This window comes from Poeciliopsis prolifica, unplaced genomic scaffold, assembly GCF_027474105.1.
Source record: "Poeciliopsis prolifica strain line A6 unplaced genomic scaffold, Auburn_PproV2 SCAFFOLD043, whole genome shotgun sequence".
Taxonomy (NCBI): Eukaryota; Metazoa; Chordata; class Actinopteri; order Cyprinodontiformes; family Poeciliidae; genus Poeciliopsis; species Poeciliopsis prolifica.
Window position 1 is genome coordinate 1,182,869 of NW_026562418.1, and position 18,192 is coordinate 1,201,060.

The following is an 18,192-nucleotide window of genomic DNA, read 5'->3' on the forward strand; positions in this document are numbered from 1 at the left end:
AATAAGTTAAATATCAGAAACTCATGGTGTCACATACTAATCAGATAATTAACGGTGCAGTATGAATTTTTTTCTTTTTTTTTTACATATTTGTTAAAACCATGTCAGGACAGTATGAGACAGATAATCTGTGAAAACTTCAATCTCCTCCCTGAGCTGCTTTGCAGTCTGAAGAAATGCAACCAATCAGAGCCAGAAGGAGGGTCAAAGCGCTGTCAATCATCTTCATGAACGCACAGCTAAATGTGATAATAGCAAGGAAAGAAGTTACTAAGACAAGAAAACTGCCAGTCATCATTAGTGGCTATGCTAACTAGCCTTAGCATCCATGACACACTCAGATGAAGCTCTATCCTAGCAGAGAGCGAGGAAAGGAGGGGATAGGGTGAGTGGCGCGTACATGGACATGATTGACAGTGCCAAGATTTGCCTCCTGGCCCTGATTGGTGGTTTCTAGCTTTCACTTGGAGCACTGGGGGAAAGCAGAGGAGGCTGATTTTCTTCACAAATTGTCTCATATTATACTGTCATGACATTCAGACAGTTTCAACAAACATGTGAACAAACATATAAACAATATATACATATAAAAAAATTACATACTGCAGCTTTAACTCAAAACATCGTCTTTTATTAATCCTCTGTAACGTTCTGAGACGCTGCATTTTGGGTTTTAATGATCTACAAGCCGTAAGCAAAAAATTACAAGAAATAAAAGCTTGAAAATTTTCACTATGCAATGAATCTATAAGAGTTTCACTTTCTGAAATGATTGATAAAAAGTATTATAGAAATAGCTGCACACATCGATGTTATGAAGAAAATGAATCAGAATTTTCTTTCATTTGAACAAAAAGATGAAACTTAAAATTCTTAATTTGGAAAATTCTTTCCGCCAAGGATTTTTGTATTAGTATCCAGGATTGGGAAGCAGTATGCCGTTTAAAGATGCACAACAAACTCAGCCAAGACCGTAAACAGGAAGCCTGCAGACTTGTGTGAAGCAGACGAGGGCTGTGTTGTGGGATCGTTTGTACTCACCGTTGCTCCATGTTTGGCTCCCTGACTTAGCTTTGAATTTAAAATATAGAATAAAGAATTTCACTGATTTGGCTTAAGAAAATATACGGGACATTTTTTTTTTATGCGCTCACCAACAAAACAAAAAAGAAATGAAGTCACGTGACAGAAATGCAAAACATGGATATAATCTGCCTTTGACAGAGTAATGATGGCCATTTAAATGTGCAGACAGTAATGAGGAAACTGTGTTTGTGTGAGTCTGTGGGGAGACAATTTACAACGCACATACTGAATGACTGCTAGTCAGTGGTTAGTTTAGTAGTGAACGTGTGTAACAGAGCAGAGTGTGGGGGGTTTCTGGGCTCATGCTGTGCCAGCGGCGGACGCTAACTTTAATCCATCTGTGAGCTCCACAACAAAAACACACAGAAGACGAATGGAGGGGTGATGGAGGTGTGGGGGGAAGGTTTGGATGATTAAAAGATCGTTTTTCTGCTTCAATAGGGAGATGACGTGTTTCTTTGATGAAGTGGCATGAGGGACCGTGGGCGTACATGAGCTGACGGTGTCACCAGTGTTGGTGGAAGCGATTCAGCCCACATAGAGAGTTAGATGTACAAACATCCACAGAAAACACAGCCCCAGGTTTACAGATGTGTTTGTGTTTTTTTTTTTTTTAACAGATGGAACAAAGCTGATCTGACCGGAGGACAAAGACAGAGAGAGAGAAGGAAGACAGAGGAGGGCTGAAAGAAAACTCAGCCGCTTATAAAACATTACAAGTTTACGATGGAGTATCAGGGACTAAGAAAAAAAATAAAAATAAAGTATGAGACGGAAATCATATTTTTACATAAATATATATTGAATATGTTCATATTATTACAAAAATAACTTTTTGTTATGCTACAAAATGTTTTTATTTTTTAGAAATTATTCTCTAAAAACTTATTGCTAAAGTTAGCTTTTTCTCAAGAGGCCATAATTTCATTTTTGTGATATAATGATGTTATTGTCATACGATTACGACTTTTCTCATAATATTACAGCTTTATTCTCAAGATAGTATGCCTTTATTCTCGTAATACTACAACTATTATCAGTATACAACTTATTAAACGTCACTCCCATAAATCGTAGTACTTTTTTTTCTTAGTAGAAATAATACTCTGTCGTATAAACGAAAAGGGGAAAAAAAGAAAGAGAGAAGGAAAGCCACACATTTGGGTTAAACCAAGACAGATGATTCAAAATCAAAAAATATATATGAAATCTTAGCCTCTTATTTTTCTCAGTGTAGTTTTTAACATCTTCTTCTTACAACTGTATTAGCCAACCCTTGAGAACATCTCAGCAGTAGGAAAAGGAGAAACTTTCTCATTCCTTACCTTGAGAACTATTTTGTTGTCAGATGTCGGGGTACGTCCCACCCATAAGGCAAACTTACATGGATCTCCTTCAACGTGCTCCGTCACGCCCAGCTCAGACGTCTGCAGGAGGGAGAGAAAGAGCGCACCAAACGTTTCAGGTTGTCCCTATTTTAAAAGGTCAGAGATGATTTCACTCTCATGCCAAGTGCAGACAAGGAAAAAAAAAACGTAGTCTTGGGGTAAAAGGTGGCATTTATTACCCCAAATCTGACACCGGATGTGTGTTTTATTACATGCATGTTCTACAAACTTATTGGTAAAGTTAGCTTTTGATTTTGCAGAGAGTTAAATGGACATTTCACTTTAACTGACATTGATCTAGGTCTTTTCAAGAACTACCACCGATAGACTTGACATGAGTTTGTTTACAGGCTAAAAAGAATTATCTGTAAGTTTTCAAGTTAGTGGCTCAATATCCAAAACAAAACACATTTTTTATAAATACAGATCTATGTGTGTATACATATCAACCACCTCTGTTTCAAGTCTTGTTTTCCCTTTGAATGTCATCACAGAGATAAATGAACAAAAGTCTGAAAACTCTGTGTGGATCCGTCCTCATGTACTTACAAACAGCTTGCTCTTGTAGATGTATTTGCTCCTGCCGTTGGAATCCTTCACCTCCTTGCTGAACACCAGAGACATCTCGAAGAGGAAGAGGTGGCGCTCTCGGCCTTTACGGATTAAAGTCTTGGGATCCCAGACCTGGAAGGAGTCCTGGAGGATGAGCTCGCCCTGAGACTCGATGTTCTCATCGAATCCTGCAGGAAAAACAGTAGACTTGAACAGAGACTCGTTCTAAAATCAAATCGGTGTTTTCTTTAAAAACCTTTTTTTCATACTTCCCTTTCATTCTCCAAAACTTTTTTTAACGTTATCTCATTAAAGTCTGAAACTTTTATGCATTTTATTTTTAGCTTGTGATAGATTTGCACTAAGTAGAGGTTTTCTTAAGGTGGAACTAATTTCTTTGCCAAATAGATTGGATTATAAATCAGGAACATTGTGAACAGTTTCAAGTTTCAAGTCTTGCCAAATGTTGCCTATTTTACACATTAGTTCTGTCATAAGAAATAAAGCTTTGACTAATAAATAACTCTCAGCCTTAATCTCAAGTCTCTTTAAGTCTCTTTGGTTACGTTCACATAGAAGGCAAATGTGACCCAAATATGATTTTTGTTTTGTTAAAATGGAACTAATATCCGACTTTTTCACAGCAGTCTGAACGGCCCAATTCCAATCTTCAGACACTTTCATACACGGCACCAAATTAGATTAATATCCAAATGATTTCAAAGCGTTTTCTGTCTGAACGATCATGTCGTATTTTATCTAACTTTTATGTCATTGAAGTGAGACACGCATCATAATTCTGCGCCACAAGACGACAATCTGGACGTAAACAATGGCTGAAAATAAAATTATGAAACTTTGAAAGAAGTCTGTGTCACTGAAGCCAGTCGCCTCACAAGCCCATCACTCTTCACACACACGTCCAAACAGACTTCCACAAAATGCCGTTGCTGTTAGTTGTGTTTTCTTTCTACGACCTTCCTTCACGTTGCTGTAATTTTGTAACGGCATGTCGGCTCTTGTTGCTGAATAAACTCTGAAATCGATCCATGAACGGCTCCATATTTTATTACTTCCATAAACAACGAACTGCTGTGTCGTGTCTAGATTCTTTTACATTTATTCTAATAAGTCTGAATAAAATCTTAGGCGAACCAAGCCTTATCCTTCAGACACGAAATAGTTCAGCTTTAACAAGTTAGATATTATTGGCAAAGTAGTAATTACCAGGCTCGATCAACAGTCCAACCACAGTGTGGCGCTCACCTTCCAGCATGGAAAGATGCATGGCATCGTTTGCCTTCTTGGGAACGTTGAGCATCACCTCCAGGCCGTCTTTGATCTCTCCTTTCCCTTCTTCGCAACACGTCAGCAGCTCCTAAACAGACAAGCGGGCAGGAATCAGCAGAATCACGATGGAGATGCTTGGATACAGCGGCTGTGAGGTGCGGTGAGATGTGCGACCTTCAGCAGAAGCTGATACTTGGTGATTCTCTGCACCGGCTTGATCAGGTAGGAGGAGATGGAGTTGGCCAGTCGGTGCCGTTGCTGGATTTCCTGTCGCCGGGTAGAAAAGGTCGGGTAAGTTCTGATCGTACATAGCCGAGAAAACCTTCCCGGTGTCGCTCTCGCTAGCGGTGCTACTCACGTCAAAGTAGTTCCCAGCATGCTCCAATATCAGCTGCGTGGAGTCGGGTTTGTTCTTGCAGTAGTTCACGTACATCTGGAACTTATCGGCCTTAAAGAGCAGAGAAATGTTACAAATGGATACAGTTCTGTTTAGGTCTGGTGACATGTTGCAAATACCTGCAGCCAAATGATACGTACCCATGTGACAAAGCAATGGCCAACATCTTCAGGAAGCTGCTCATACTTCTCCAACTCTTTGAGAAAGATGCTGGAATAATTTTGGGAGTGTGAGATGAAAATGTAAAATACATTAAAAACAACTTTCTTACATGGAAATAATTGCATAGAAATAGTTTAAATAACTGCTAAAAGTGATACAAAAAACTATGTGCACCCTGTTATTGAGCAGCTTCAGCAGCAACGTGTGGAAGGAGCAGTCACAGATTGTCGAGGAGCAATTTGAGCCCATTGTTCTTTACAAAATTCCTTCAGTTCACTGATGTTTGCAGGCGTTTATTTATACTGAGTTTTATTAAGTTACAACTGCAGCAACTAAAATGTGTGGACTTTCTTTTTCTTTTTTTTCAGCTGCTCGTTGCAGATTCTGTCATATTTCACACTTTAATATCTTTATATATAAAAATTCATGAGTAGCTCCGGTTCATTGAGTACAAATTAAATCCCTAAATAATTACTGCATAACCACCATGCTTAACATTTTACAAAAAAACATAACTATGTATTATAAATAAGAAAAACATTTATTACTGAGAAAGGGACAAGTTAATGAACCATTTTTTCTCCTTCCTGCTCCTTTTGCACAATGTGTCGTAAGAGAACGTGTTTATGAATCAATCATGAAATTTGTTAATAAGCTGATTGATTTGATTAAACTAAACAATGCTCTGTGTCTTTAAACAGACGTGTCTTACTTATGGTGGAATTCGTAGAGGTCCTGCATGTTCCCAAAAATGATGTGCTCCTTGTTGATGATTCCTGGGGGAATCTCCTCCACGCCGCTGGTCATCTCCCACAAGTATGTCTGCATGAAGAGCAGAGAGGAATGTCACAGCTACTGTACTTTCCAGAGGCGTTTTGTGCGAGTCTCTGAGGTTTTCTTACGTCCATGCATTCCCGCAGGTCTCGCACGTATGTTTTCTCTGTCTGAATCAGCTCGGCCATGATGAACCTAGACACACACACAAACACTGTAAAAACCCCCCAAAAAGCACAGGCACAAGTTGGCAGCTTGTCATACTGTCCTCATTCAAGCGGTGAATAATCAATAGCTCTTTCTCAGCTTGTCAGCGTCGTCCATTTACTGCAGTGAATAATGAAAGCCTTATGGGGCCATTAAACTCGGTCATAAACCTGCCAGGAGTGACATAAATTATGCTGCTGATTTGTGGCACGAGGCTGAAATGACACAGTCACCCTCCGCCTGGCACAGCAAAGAGAAGCCGAACAGATGGAGAAGGATGTTTAAAGTCCATCATGCCTACACATTTACATTAAACTCCCTTATTCAGTGTTGACAAGAACAATGACGGATCAGTTTGGAGCTCGTCTTCTTGAAAGAGTGCCAGACTTCTCGTTCACCTAATTCAATTAACTCGGCAGTAAATCTTTGGTTTGGAAGGGAAAGCGCTGACTTGTTATCGTTTCCTTATTACGTAAACGCAGTCCTGACTACGTTCATAAAGCCGATTGCTTTTAATCTGCTGAATGACTGTGAGGTTTCGTGAAACGCTCTGAACGGAGTGGCAAACAGGAAACGCCTCACATACTCCTTCCTGCGCGCCGACTTGCGTTTCTCCTCGTTCGGCTCGTGCGCAGCAGCGTCCCTGAGTTTGACCTCTGACCCCGGAGGAGTGGCCGGGATGATGTCCAGCTGAAGGTCCTTGCTCTAGAAAAGAAGGACACTTAAAGATTAGTGGGCGTACTGAGGCATCATGGGAGTGAATTAGGTTTGGGTGGCGATGGGTGATATGGCTTAACAATAAAATCAGACTTTTTTTTTTTTTGCTTTCTTTTTTAAATAAATAATTACAAATGACAGAAAATAATTTTGAAAAGGGGTTTTTACTCCCTTCTGTAAGTTCACAAAAAATTATTAGGACCAAGCAATGGGAATTTAGTTTAATTATGGGAATATAGTGATATTATTAAGAGTAAAAAGGGAATTTTTACCAGAAGAACATTTTAAAATTACAAGAAAAATTTTATTTTAATGAGAAAAGAGCTAGATAATTTTCTTGTTATTTTTATTTTTTTTAGAAAACTCAGACCAACTTTATTGTCATTGCTCAAAGACTCAACAGTGAATTTGGCAACAAAATGTCATGGCCTGGCTATGGGAGAGCACAAAAAAAAATACTGAAAAACTGTAAATTTAACTTTAAATACATGTAGATATTTAAAATTGTTCCTGGGAAAAGTAAGAAAAAAATATTCTCCTAATATTAGGACTTTTTCTTCTTATTATTTAGACTGTATTCTTGCAACATCATAGTTTTGTTCTGACAAAAAAGGAAAAAAGAAAGAAAAAAAAGAAATGACCCTTATATTTTGTCGTTGAGTTGACCTGAATTCAAAGTTGAAATAAACAGAAGCTGCAAAACATGATAAACAAACAAGATGGGCGCCGTGGGCGTCGTGGCATCTCTCTGAACTATGGAAACCCAAGAAGTGAAATGGTGAAAAAACAAATCCAGATTTTTGACAAATTAAAGCTTCGAATGCCAAAAATCTTTACGATAAATCAAACTGATTTATCGTCCAGCTCTGATCTTAACCATCGATCACCCGTACCGCCTTGTTGGAGTCTGACGGGATGCCCAAGGCTTTCTCCAGGCTGCTGCGATACTTGTCCATGCGCAGGGAGAAATCTCTGTAGCGTTTGTCCACGGCCGTCACCCACTTCTTAATCTCCGCCGCGTGGCTGTGGCCTTTCTCGCAGAATCCGTCGGCCAGCTGGATTAGCAGCTTCACGCGCTCCTTGGTTTGCTTTTAGAAGGAGAGCAGAGTGAGTTTAATATTCCAATCTGTAGAAAAGACATTAAATTTGTATTGTTGTGACCTCTGACCCTGGCTGTAATGTGGAAGTCCTCGTGCTCCTTCAGGAGTTCCTGTGTGTGATGGATGCTGGAGCCGGTGGATGTGTGTGTAGACAGGTAAAACTCCCCGGCGTCATGAATCCACTCCAAAGCCTACACACACACACACACACACACACACACACACACACACACACACACACACACACACACACACACACACACACACAGACATTTGTTTGACACTGTTACGTAGTGTGTGTCCTCTCCCTCTGATTAAACACACTTTTCCCATCAGGTTTCCAGGTTTCTGTCTCTGGATGTGTTTGGTGTACCTGTTTGGCGCTGCGTTCAAACACCACGTACTGCTGACACTGGTCCAGTCGCCGCTTCCTCATGGTCCAGAAATGCAGAACTCTGTTTTCTCGCTGCAGCAGCTCGTTCAGGATGTCTGCACACAAAACAAACAGGAACGTTTTCAGTGGAGACGTTTTACTCTGCAACAGCCAACGTTTTATACTTATCCACATGTGAATAGTACGGAAATCAATCGCTTTACTTTTACTGCAGTTTTACTTAGAAACCCTGAGTATTCATGGATGATTAACTTAACAAATCTCTCTTTGATTGTTTTGCAACATAACCAGTTAAAAATGTAATCTTGCTTCAATATAACCAGTGTTAATTATTTTCCATTTCTGTTTTGATTTCATTTTTCCTAAGCTATCACCTATTGATAATTTAACTGGCTGTTTTAGTTAGTCTAGTCAGACTGACTAAAATAACTTTGTATTTGAGCTTACACCAAAATAAATAAATAAATACTAACAATGCATTCAAAAAGCAAGGAAATGTGATCTATATGTTTTTTTCACAATAGTCTGAACAACTAAATGACTATCTTTTCATCGTTTAAAAAAAAAAATCCAAATTATGCCCCTTCTGTTGTCTTCAAGGCGTCTGCTGTCTGAATGGCCATGCTGCATTTTGTCCGACTTTACGTCATTTACGTGAGAAAGGTGTCATAATTCTGTGCCAAGAAAAGACAGATTGAACGTAATCAATGGTTGAGAATTATAATTCTGAAATTCTGAAAGACATCTGTCACTGAACTGCATCACATCACAATCTCACCAAAACTTTGGATCCATTAGTTGTGTTTTCTTCTTATTAGCTGATTTGTCTTGTTATGATCTTGTCATGAGACTGTCAGCTGCCAATGCTGAATAAACTATTTCTTTTACTTACTATTATTTCTATATACAGTCTGCTGCTGTGTGACGATGTTCTGAGTCACTTTGGGGACATAAATCATTCACACACAAGACTAATTTCGGTCACATAATTTAATTTTGTTAATGACCAGGCCACAAAAAAACAAACAAACAAACAAAAAATCTGGAATTCAGCATCAAAACCTGCTGTGCGAATGCAGCCTCAGCTCCATCCAGTAAATTATCCAGCACTTACTTTTGACCTGTTGTTCCGGCGCCTTGACGTGGCTCAGCATCCCCGGCATGTTGACGCTGTTTCTGTGCATGTACTTCAGGAAGACGTCTGCGTTTCTTCTGGCCAGAGTGCAAGCCTGGCAGAAACACACAACGTCAGAGCAGAAGTGCGACCAAAGAATTGATTTAGTTTCATTCTCACAGGCGTAGTACCTTGAGGAACGCCTCCTTCTGTTCCAGGTGCTTACTGATCATGGGGGTCACATGGTCTGTCTCACAGTTGGGTCCCAGTTTGTCAGCTCCTCCGCACCAGTCCTCCTCCCTCTTGTACTCCTGCTCCAGGCTCTCCAGCACGCTGCACACCTGGACACACAAAGTCAGTCAGAGACACAGAGAAGTGCTTTAAATGAACAGAAACAGCAGCTGGGCTTCATGTTTTAACATTTTATTTATACAGTATCAGGTTTTTTTATATAGGATACTGTTTTGTAGGTACAATGCAGGACTACTAAAGCAAAAAAAAAAAAAAAAAAGAAAATAAAGATTAAGAAAAAGATAAGAGAAAGAAATAGAGATAGAAAGAGAGAAACCAAAAAAGATGGAAAGATACAAATAAAGAAGAAAGCACAAAAGAAAGAAAAAGATTATACAAAAAGGAAAAGAATAAGAAAAAAGACAAAGAGACAGAGAAAAAAAAGATTTTTTAGCAACACATTAATAAAAAAAACCAATAAAAAAATAAACAGAAACTCAATGTTTACTGTTTTTACCCATAAAAGTCATAAAAAAGTTTTGAGTCAACTTTTTCCCCTGCAGTGTTGTTTATCTTATTTCTCCTACAAACATACATGAAAAATTGTGCTTGTCCTATTAGAAAAATGCATCAGTTTCCTCTCAGTATAAAGAAAAACAAAGAAAGAAGTGTGATTGGGTCTTCTACCTGTTCCGATGTTTTGTAGAAAGCCACGGAGGCGTTGACTAGCTTCAGTCGGTCCTCCATCTTCAGCATGAGCTGCTGCCAGTGAGAAGCCACGTTCTCTGCACAGTCTCTGATCAGGTCCATGTCGTAGTGGTTGGACTGCAGCAGAGCCTCCGCCTTCTGCTGGACCTGCAGGGCACTCTGGTGGGTCTTCTGCAGAGGGACAAGATGAAAAGAGGAGTGAAATCTGTGAAATCTGAGGAGAAAACTGAAATGATGGGAATATCCAGCACGGCTTTACCTCAATGGCGTGCTGGAACTGTTCGTGTTCCCGCTGCAGTTGCTCCGCCTCCTGCAGGGAGCTGGCCGTGATTAGACCGGCGTTAAGCATCGATTCACCGTTTCGAATCCAGCCCAGAACCTGAGGCGGCAAAAACGAAGCTTAACACTTCATTTGAATCGCCTTAAAACTCTGACGGCATGACGCAGCCGTGAGTGCGAGTCCGACCTGCTTGACTTCAGCCTGCAGGTGCCTCAGCTGGACGCACTGCTCCAGGTGCCGGCGGTGCTGCTCTGCTGCCAGGTCCAGCTCCCGCTGCTTCTCATGGAGGAACTCCAGCAAATCCTGAACCCGCGTGGCCATGTCCACGTCGCGGTCGCACAGCAACTCCACCCCTGCACAGAGACGGGACAGTCACATGAGCCTCGAACGGGAAAACCTGACTACGAGCAACCAAATCACAACTGTAAAAAAGGCTAAAAAAAAAAACTATATATAAAAAAACAACAACTTTACAAATATTTTTAAGTATTTGGCATGTAACAGTACTCAGGATAAAAACCTACAGTGTCCTTAAAACTCTGATCTAAGAAGGTTTGAAGATCAGAGAATCTGTTGACTTGCTCTTTTTTTGCAAAAAAACAAACAAAAAAATTTAATTGTTATAATTTAAGAAACTCCTGTTTTCGAACCAAGTCTTTTTATACCTTAATTTCACTGAGAAGTTATATAAAATCAAAGAATAAGGAAATCAACTGAATAAAATCAACATAAAAAATATTTTTCAGAAATTTACATCTAATATTCTGTTTATATATTTTCTGTGTTCACTGCACGTTGCATAATGCAGCCTCTCCTTGCGAGCTTTCACACAGCACCTATTAGCATTTAGGTTCACAGGTGAGTTATTATGGTTGGTGAGTGGGTGCCTCTCATCACCAACTCTGAGTGAATCTGACCCGGGACACCTACACAAGAAAACTAATGGAGCCAAGAGAGAAATCTGTAGCAACACTGAGCAGAACATGAGCTGCAGCCTGGCAGGAACCCTGAGCCTGATGATGAGGTGTGGCCAAACACTCAAACACACAATGTGTGGCAGCAAATAAACAAGAAGAGAAAATAACAAAAAAAAAAACTTTACAGACACGTTTCAGTGTGATGTGTGTAATTACTGTTCCCATCTTCATGCTGGAGGGCAAAAAACCTGTCCACAGGAAATGATGCGCTAAATCTTAAATGTGTGATGTATAAAAGAAAAAGGGGGGTCGTGCTTAACTACTAATTGTCAACACAATGACAACTAGATAACAAGGTCGAATGATGGCACATTTCACAGGTCAGGAAAGAGTGTTAATTAAAACACATACAGGGGGAAGTAGGTCAGATATGCTAGCTTGACTTTGACAACCTTAACATGTAGATGTGCTGTGGAATTTAGTTTGTTTCTGTTTAGTTAAAAAAAATAAGCCAGCTCACATACCAACTCTGACAGATCAGCAGTGCTGATGTTTAAATTAGCTAATCAGCCACAGCTGGGTTCAAACAATCGCTTATTAAGAATTGCAAAATAAATATCAAGCCTGAAGACATAATACTGTAATGGACTCAATGTTCTGCTTGTTGTGTGGGAAATGTTTCTGGGTTTTTCTTGTTGAATCTTGATACACTAATGGAGCTGTTATCAATCAGTTGCTGTGGCAACAGGCCTGTGTGTAGTGTAGAAAGCGAATAAAAATTAAAATTATTGTTTTGAGTCGTTGTTCAACGTTTTTTCTGCGTTATTTTCCCTTCCTGTGGCGCACTGCACTAAATTAATAATCTCTACATTGTCAGGTTTTATTTTGTTAACAGAATTGCTCTACTGACACTTATTTTGTTGTGCGCATGAACGAAACTTCCTGATATAAACAACATCATGCGACATGTCTATAATCTAACAAAACTTGTCAATGGGGCAAAGATCTGAGGTTCTTTACAGATGTGAATGCAGGCAGGAGCTCACCAGATGCCTGGATTTCGTTGACGTACTGCAGCAGTTCCTGCCCCTGGTGGATGACGTCAAACGTCAGGTTGTTCATGGTCAGGGCCTTGTCGGCGTGGTGCTGGAGCTGCTGCTCGGCCAACGTCAAGTCCTCTGTGTCAAAGTCGCTCTTCTGACCCGTCAGCTCCTCGTTCCACGACTCCAAGTCTGAGATGATCTGACAAAGGATCACGAAAGAGTTTCAAGACACTATGAAGGAAGAATCCTCATCCCAAAGTGAACATATTTACAATCTTTTTTTTTAAAACTTGAATTAAAAATGTTTATATTTTGTACAGTTTTAGATGTCATTCATTCACCAAATGGCATTTTTTGTCTGTATGCGCCGAATATGATGAATCAATCACTAAGCTAAATGACGACTCTTTCAATAGTCTATTAATCACGATTAATCGCATCAGATAATCGTGATGATAAGTCTTGGGATTTTAACTGCTAACGCCAAACACTACAATGCACCCTTGTGACATCATAAAATCAATCTCCAACTTTATAAAAACATGTATTATTATTGACAGCACAGTTTCACAAATTCTCCCTTACATCAATGGCGTCTCTCTCAAAGATGCGGAGCTGGAGGAAGAGATCCAGCTTGATCTTCCTCTCCTGGAAGAGCTCCTCCATCTGAGCCTGGGCCTCGTCCAGCTGCTGGAGGACGCTCTCGATGTGGTTGATGGAGCTATTGTGGGGCGTCTTGTTGCTGGAGATGGCAGAGTCCCTGGAAGAAAAAACACTTGCAATTAAGCCATAATCTGCAGAGTGCAGCTCTGAGGAGCTATAAAAGATCCTGCAGGGCATCATGCCAGTCAGGGCGAGCTGCTCTGGAAAGTGCTGCGCTGGTATAAAATGCTGCGGCAGCGCTAGCATGGAAAAGAACCGTCCAAAACAAAACAAAACAAAAAAAGTCTAAAGCTATCGCTAATTTGCTAATCGGTCGTTTACTTGAAATATAAATCCACAAGTGGTTTCACAAAAAGGCTAATTATGATGAGGTGGTGTTGGTGGAGAACATGTTGTGCACTCCAACAGCTCAGTCCTACACGCAGAAGGCGTGTGAAGCTACAGTTGCCTCTTGGAGAGAGAGAAAAAGAGAGAGAGAGCGGCGCACAATTAGACACACGTTTATAAAAGTGGTCTTATGTAAGAACTCGCTGCGGAGCCAAGTCACCAGGGAGAGGGTGGCGAGCACAAAGAGAAAGGAGGGAGTGAGGAGAGGCACTGGAACATCCTCTGCATAAAAATAAAGCTGGACAGCCGCATCCACCTCTCTCACACCGCCTCTCATCATCGCTGCTTGCCGTTTTTGGGCTGAAAGCACTTCATTAACGTCTTCTAGGGAGATTTCTCTTAGCGTATATTTAGCTTTGTTGAGTGCTGACACGTTTATTTCTAATTACAAATCCACTCCTGCCTGAATTAGAGCTACAATGAAGAAGACAAGAATCAAAGCAGACTGTTACACTCTGATTTACTTGGGTGAAAAGTGTCTGAACTCTGCAGCCGAGGAGAGTTTTAGACTCGGACCAGAACGTTCAGAGACACAAAAAGACAGTCATAAAGTCAGCCTTTTATCACCTGAACAGAAGAATATTTCCAAGATTAAAGGACTAATGTCTAGATGCAGATGACGAAAAGCACTTTGAACTAAATAGTCGCTGAAATTTGCTACACAAATAATCTTGACCAGACTTAGCAAGTTATTAAAACCACATAACTGTTGAATATTTCATTTATAATATTGCTTCTAATATGTTTTCCTCACTTGCCCATCTTTTTCCATTATCACATTGTTAAAAATGACCTTCAGGGAGCTTCAGTATCTGTAAATATGTTACCAAGTGCAGGAAAAATCCAATGAACAAGTTGAACATAAAAACATGCAGAGTAAATTATAACAGCCTACCAGATATTGCGCTAAAGAAGATCTATGCAACCACAAGTTTGCACATTGTGCTATTCTACTAAACATAAATATAGAGATAGAATCCAATGGTTAAGTCCAAAGCACATTGAAATGTTTAAGTGGCCAAGGCACAGTCTTGACCAAACTCAAGCTGAGAAGAATCTGTGGTAAGAATTAAAATGTGATGCTTACAGAAGCTCTTCATCTAATGTGACTCAGCTTGAATTATTTCATGGAGAAGAAATATTAAGTCTCGATGTGAAAAGCTGTGAGAAACATGAAAAGACTTGGAAGTGTAAACAGGGCAAAAAGTGATTCTACCAAGTATTGTTTATGGACTGAACGTGAAAACCTGGTAAATATTTTTAGTCAAATATTTTGAAAGCCATTTTTCTTTCTACTGTGCATTGGTCTGTTGCATAAAACTCTCAATAAAAATATAAAATAACTGTCCTCTTAACACTTTTAGCGCACACTTACAGTTCTCATTTCTGTCTTGACAAGTATAGAAAAAAAGACATCAAAATGTGTCATGAAGAGATAAAATGAAAGAGAGTCATCACTTGGTATTTTTGACACAAGCTTGCCTCACAGTACAGGCAGGTAAAGAGAAATTGGGGGGAAAAATATGAGAAAAAATCTCCAACATTAGGCCCGTCTGTCTGCACCTGAGCTGCTGGATGAGGTCCTCTCCCTCCTTGATGACGTTGACGGTGACCTGCAGCGTGGTCTGCTGCTTCTGGCCGAAGCGCTTAATCAGATCCTGGACGGCCTCCACGGACTCGGCGTAGACGTCGTCCAGCAGCTCCTTCTGCAGTTCCTCCAGCCACGTCCACAGCTGGAGACGGAGACAGACATCAGCTTAAGCAGCAGCTTTTTTCTCATTACAAACAATCCTGTGTTTGGTTTTTAATATCCATGTAAACACACAGTAAATTATAGTATTTATAAACATAAAGCTGGATACCTATACACAAAACCGACCCTACACACATACCTACACTAAAATATTTATTTTTATTTCTCTGACTAATTGGACTGAGCATGTAATGTACTCCACGCCTCTCATCTCATCGGTACAAGCATGCAGCCCACCATCCACTTCAGCGCCGTGTCACCATCCCCTGCCCACCTCTTTGACGTGTGTGTGGAAGGCGACAGACATGTCCAGCAAGACTTTACGCTGCTCCACGCGGCGGACGAAGTCTTGGATTCTGTCTTCGAGCTGGTGGGCGGCCTGGTAGATCTCCTCCGGGTCGCACTCTCCCGTCTGGGCCAGCTGCTCGGCCGCCTCCAGGAGCTTATCCGCATTGGTGTAAGTGTTCTAGACAGAGAGAGAGAGAGAGAGAGATGAGTTCTAACAAGGGGGCAGCGTGAAACGAGCAAAACGTCTGTTATGAAAGAGACGGAGGCACTGAGGAGCAAACTGAAAAACAGGACATGCATGAAGAAGGGAAGAGGAAGAGAGAGATGTTGAGACAACAGAAACAGGAGGCAGAGTATCAAGAGGCTGATTTTACAGATGATTTTTAAAATTCAATTCAATGAGATTTTACATCTCAAGGAGGTAATTAAACTCTTTAGATTTTTGTTTTAATAAAACTAATCACTCGGTTGATAGTTATAAGTTAATTGCTTCAAGTGTTTTGAGGCATTTTAACTGTCAGATGTCATGCTATGTAGCTTTTTCTCTCTAGGTTGAATACAGTTTGCTTGTTTTCTTTTCTTTTTGACATAAAGCAAATCACCAGTTAAAATATTTCTCAAGGAAGAAAGTTTTTATCATGTGGTTCAAAACTCTAAACTCTAAATGTAGCCTGATCTCTTAATGTTCAAATAATACAGATTGTTTTCCAAGCAATGGGAAAAAGGAGGAGAAACATGTTTTTCAGAAAATGTAACATGTTGTGCTTATGTCAACAGTTCAATTTAGCTCAATTATTAGATTTTGTAGATTTTAGCATTTATAACCAATATGGAGGTCTACTCTGCGAGCATAAAACTGGAGAAAGATACTGAAAAAAACCTTTATGTATTGTAACTATACATAAAGGTATAGTTGTAATAATAGTTGAGTAATATTCCTGCCGTGCAGATGTTTAGATGTTTAGGGTGAACAGTTAGGGTTGCGTCTCTGTGTTAGTTATAATCCAGACACAGACCTGAGCCACTTCCTCGAAGTCCTCGTGGCGTTTCTGCAGCGCTCGGGCTCGGTGGAGGGACTTTCCCACACCCGTGTGTTTGCTGAGGAAGGCCTCGCCGTGGTTTTCTATCCAGTCCAAAACCTGGGAGGAAAAAAAACCACACCAGATTCACCCAGGAGCCGGGAGCGACTGAACAAGGGGCAACCACCAGGGGGCGCGCTGTGAAAGCGGAGCTGCTGAGTGTTGGAACTGTTAAGATGCAAAGTAAAGTCGTGTTCTGTAAAAAAAAAAAAAACTGAGTTTGCTCCCAAACGCTGCATTCAGTCACGATGTGAATGGAGGAACACCATCTGCACGGACATATGACCCAGTTCGGTTACCGCAGCAACAGTTGTCATGTCAACACACTCGGAAGCAGCCACTGGGTTGGTTTGTTTTTTCTTCTTTTTATTTTTTTCGGGTCAAGCAGGAACTGTATTATCATATTTAGACTCTGTGACCAAGGCATGCTCCCGACTGATTCCTAATTTAAAGTCTTCCACTCACTAAATCGCCGTATAATCCTTTTGTGACATGTATTATATAAAAAAGAAGGATGACGATGCTCCGAATCCATCATCCTGCGTGCGTCGGTGCGTCATACCTGTTGGACGTCCTGCTGAAAGACGCACAGCTGCAGGCGCTGGTGCAGGCGCACTTTGCGGTGCTGCCAGATGTTTTCCAGCTGCCTCTGGTGGTGCAGCACCTCGTGGATGATGTCCAGCACGTGGTGCACGGCCTTGGAGTAGTTGGCTGAAGCCGTTAGCGAGTCAGCGCTGCCCGGGGTCAAAGGTCGCTGCAGCTTGTCTAGCAGGGCTTTCCCGTCCTGGCTCACCTGAATAAATGTTCACACATTTTCACTCATAAGGAGAAGACCGCTAAAAATCCACAACCAGAACAAAGTCATTTTGATGTGCATATTTATTACATATTTTAACAATTATTTATTTATGGTTCACTGTATAAAATAGTTCTGCAAGAAGTAAATACTTCACATGTTTTATTTAGGGCATCAATATGTAAACAGGAGTTAAAACAATTCATATCCCTTTACCTTTCCCCAGCTCAACTAAATTGGCCTCATTATAATGATCAACTGACTGATAAGCAAAAGTATCCCCACAGCATAATGCTGCCAATACTATACTTTGATGTGAGGACAGATGAAAATAAAATCTTTTCTTGTTAGTGACTTGTTCACTTCTGAAGACGATTTGTCGCACCGGATTTTGCTGAGTACAAATTAACATTTTAATCAGTGATTTGTTTCTAGCCATCTATGATTTGGAGGATAAAAAAAACTATTTTTCTTCCACTTGGTATAAGAAACTGAGCTCTACATTTATGACAAGAGCCAGATTGGGCTCAACTGAACACTTTATAAATGTTCAATTGAACTGAACGTTTATTTATATAGCGCCAAATCGCAACAAATGTCTGGAGGAACGTTGCAAAAAAAGAAAAAGAAAATTCTCCCAAGAATCACCAAACCAAATGACGTTTTAGAACAGAGTTCAGTTCAGGTTCTTGTGTTTCATCCTAAAAACAGAATTAACCAAAAAAAAAAAAAGAAAGAAACTGAAAAAAAGGTTCTGGTTGTCTGGAATGGAGTACTATGTTTAGTTATTGGTTTCGTTCGCTTTGTAATGGAGAACATTTCCACATTTAACAGCTGTGTTTCTTAAAATCAGTATCAATTAAAAG

At 40.3% G+C, this 18,192-nt stretch overlaps 1 protein-coding gene across 5 annotated transcripts in view; it reads right to left on the minus strand.

Moving 5' to 3' along the window:
* LOC129376321 (triple functional domain protein) overlaps window positions 1-18,192 on the minus strand; it is a 76,989-nt gene that overhangs the window by 16,807 nt on the left and 41,990 nt on the right. For 3 of the 5 annotated variants that reach the window (XM_055055914.1, XM_055055913.1, XM_055055917.1), the window contains exons 12-35: window positions 17,093-17,323; window positions 16,468-16,590; window positions 15,438-15,629; window positions 14,974-15,143; window positions 12,946-13,120; window positions 12,364-12,559; window positions 10,587-10,753; window positions 10,380-10,499; window positions 10,100-10,291; window positions 9,373-9,522; window positions 9,182-9,296; window positions 8,047-8,162; window positions 7,742-7,864; window positions 7,467-7,661; window positions 6,443-6,561; window positions 5,778-5,844; window positions 5,588-5,697; window positions 4,854-4,923; window positions 4,675-4,764; window positions 4,491-4,583; window positions 4,293-4,404; window positions 3,024-3,214; window positions 2,412-2,513; window positions 1,042-1,071 (exon numbers count right to left, since the gene is read on the minus strand). In XM_055055914.1, the coding sequence (XP_054911889.1) occupies window positions 1,042-1,071; window positions 2,412-2,513; window positions 3,024-3,214; window positions 4,293-4,404; window positions 4,491-4,583; window positions 4,675-4,764; window positions 4,854-4,923; window positions 5,588-5,697; window positions 5,778-5,844; window positions 6,443-6,561; window positions 7,467-7,661; window positions 7,742-7,864; window positions 8,047-8,162; window positions 9,182-9,296; window positions 9,373-9,522; window positions 10,100-10,291; window positions 10,380-10,499; window positions 10,587-10,753; window positions 12,364-12,559; window positions 12,946-13,120; window positions 14,974-15,143; window positions 15,438-15,629; window positions 16,468-16,590; window positions 17,093-17,323 (3,249 nt within the window). The remainder of the gene's footprint in view (window positions 1-1,041; window positions 1,072-2,411; window positions 2,514-3,023; window positions 3,215-4,292; window positions 4,405-4,490; window positions 4,584-4,674; window positions 4,765-4,853; window positions 4,924-5,587; window positions 5,698-5,777; window positions 5,845-6,442; window positions 6,562-7,466; window positions 7,662-7,741; window positions 7,865-8,046; window positions 8,163-9,181; window positions 9,297-9,372; window positions 9,523-10,099; window positions 10,292-10,379; window positions 10,500-10,586; window positions 10,754-12,363; window positions 12,560-12,945; window positions 13,121-14,973; window positions 15,144-15,437; window positions 15,630-16,467; window positions 16,591-17,092; window positions 17,324-18,192) is intronic. The other 2 variants (XM_055055918.1, XM_055055916.1) reach the window with 1 other exon arrangement.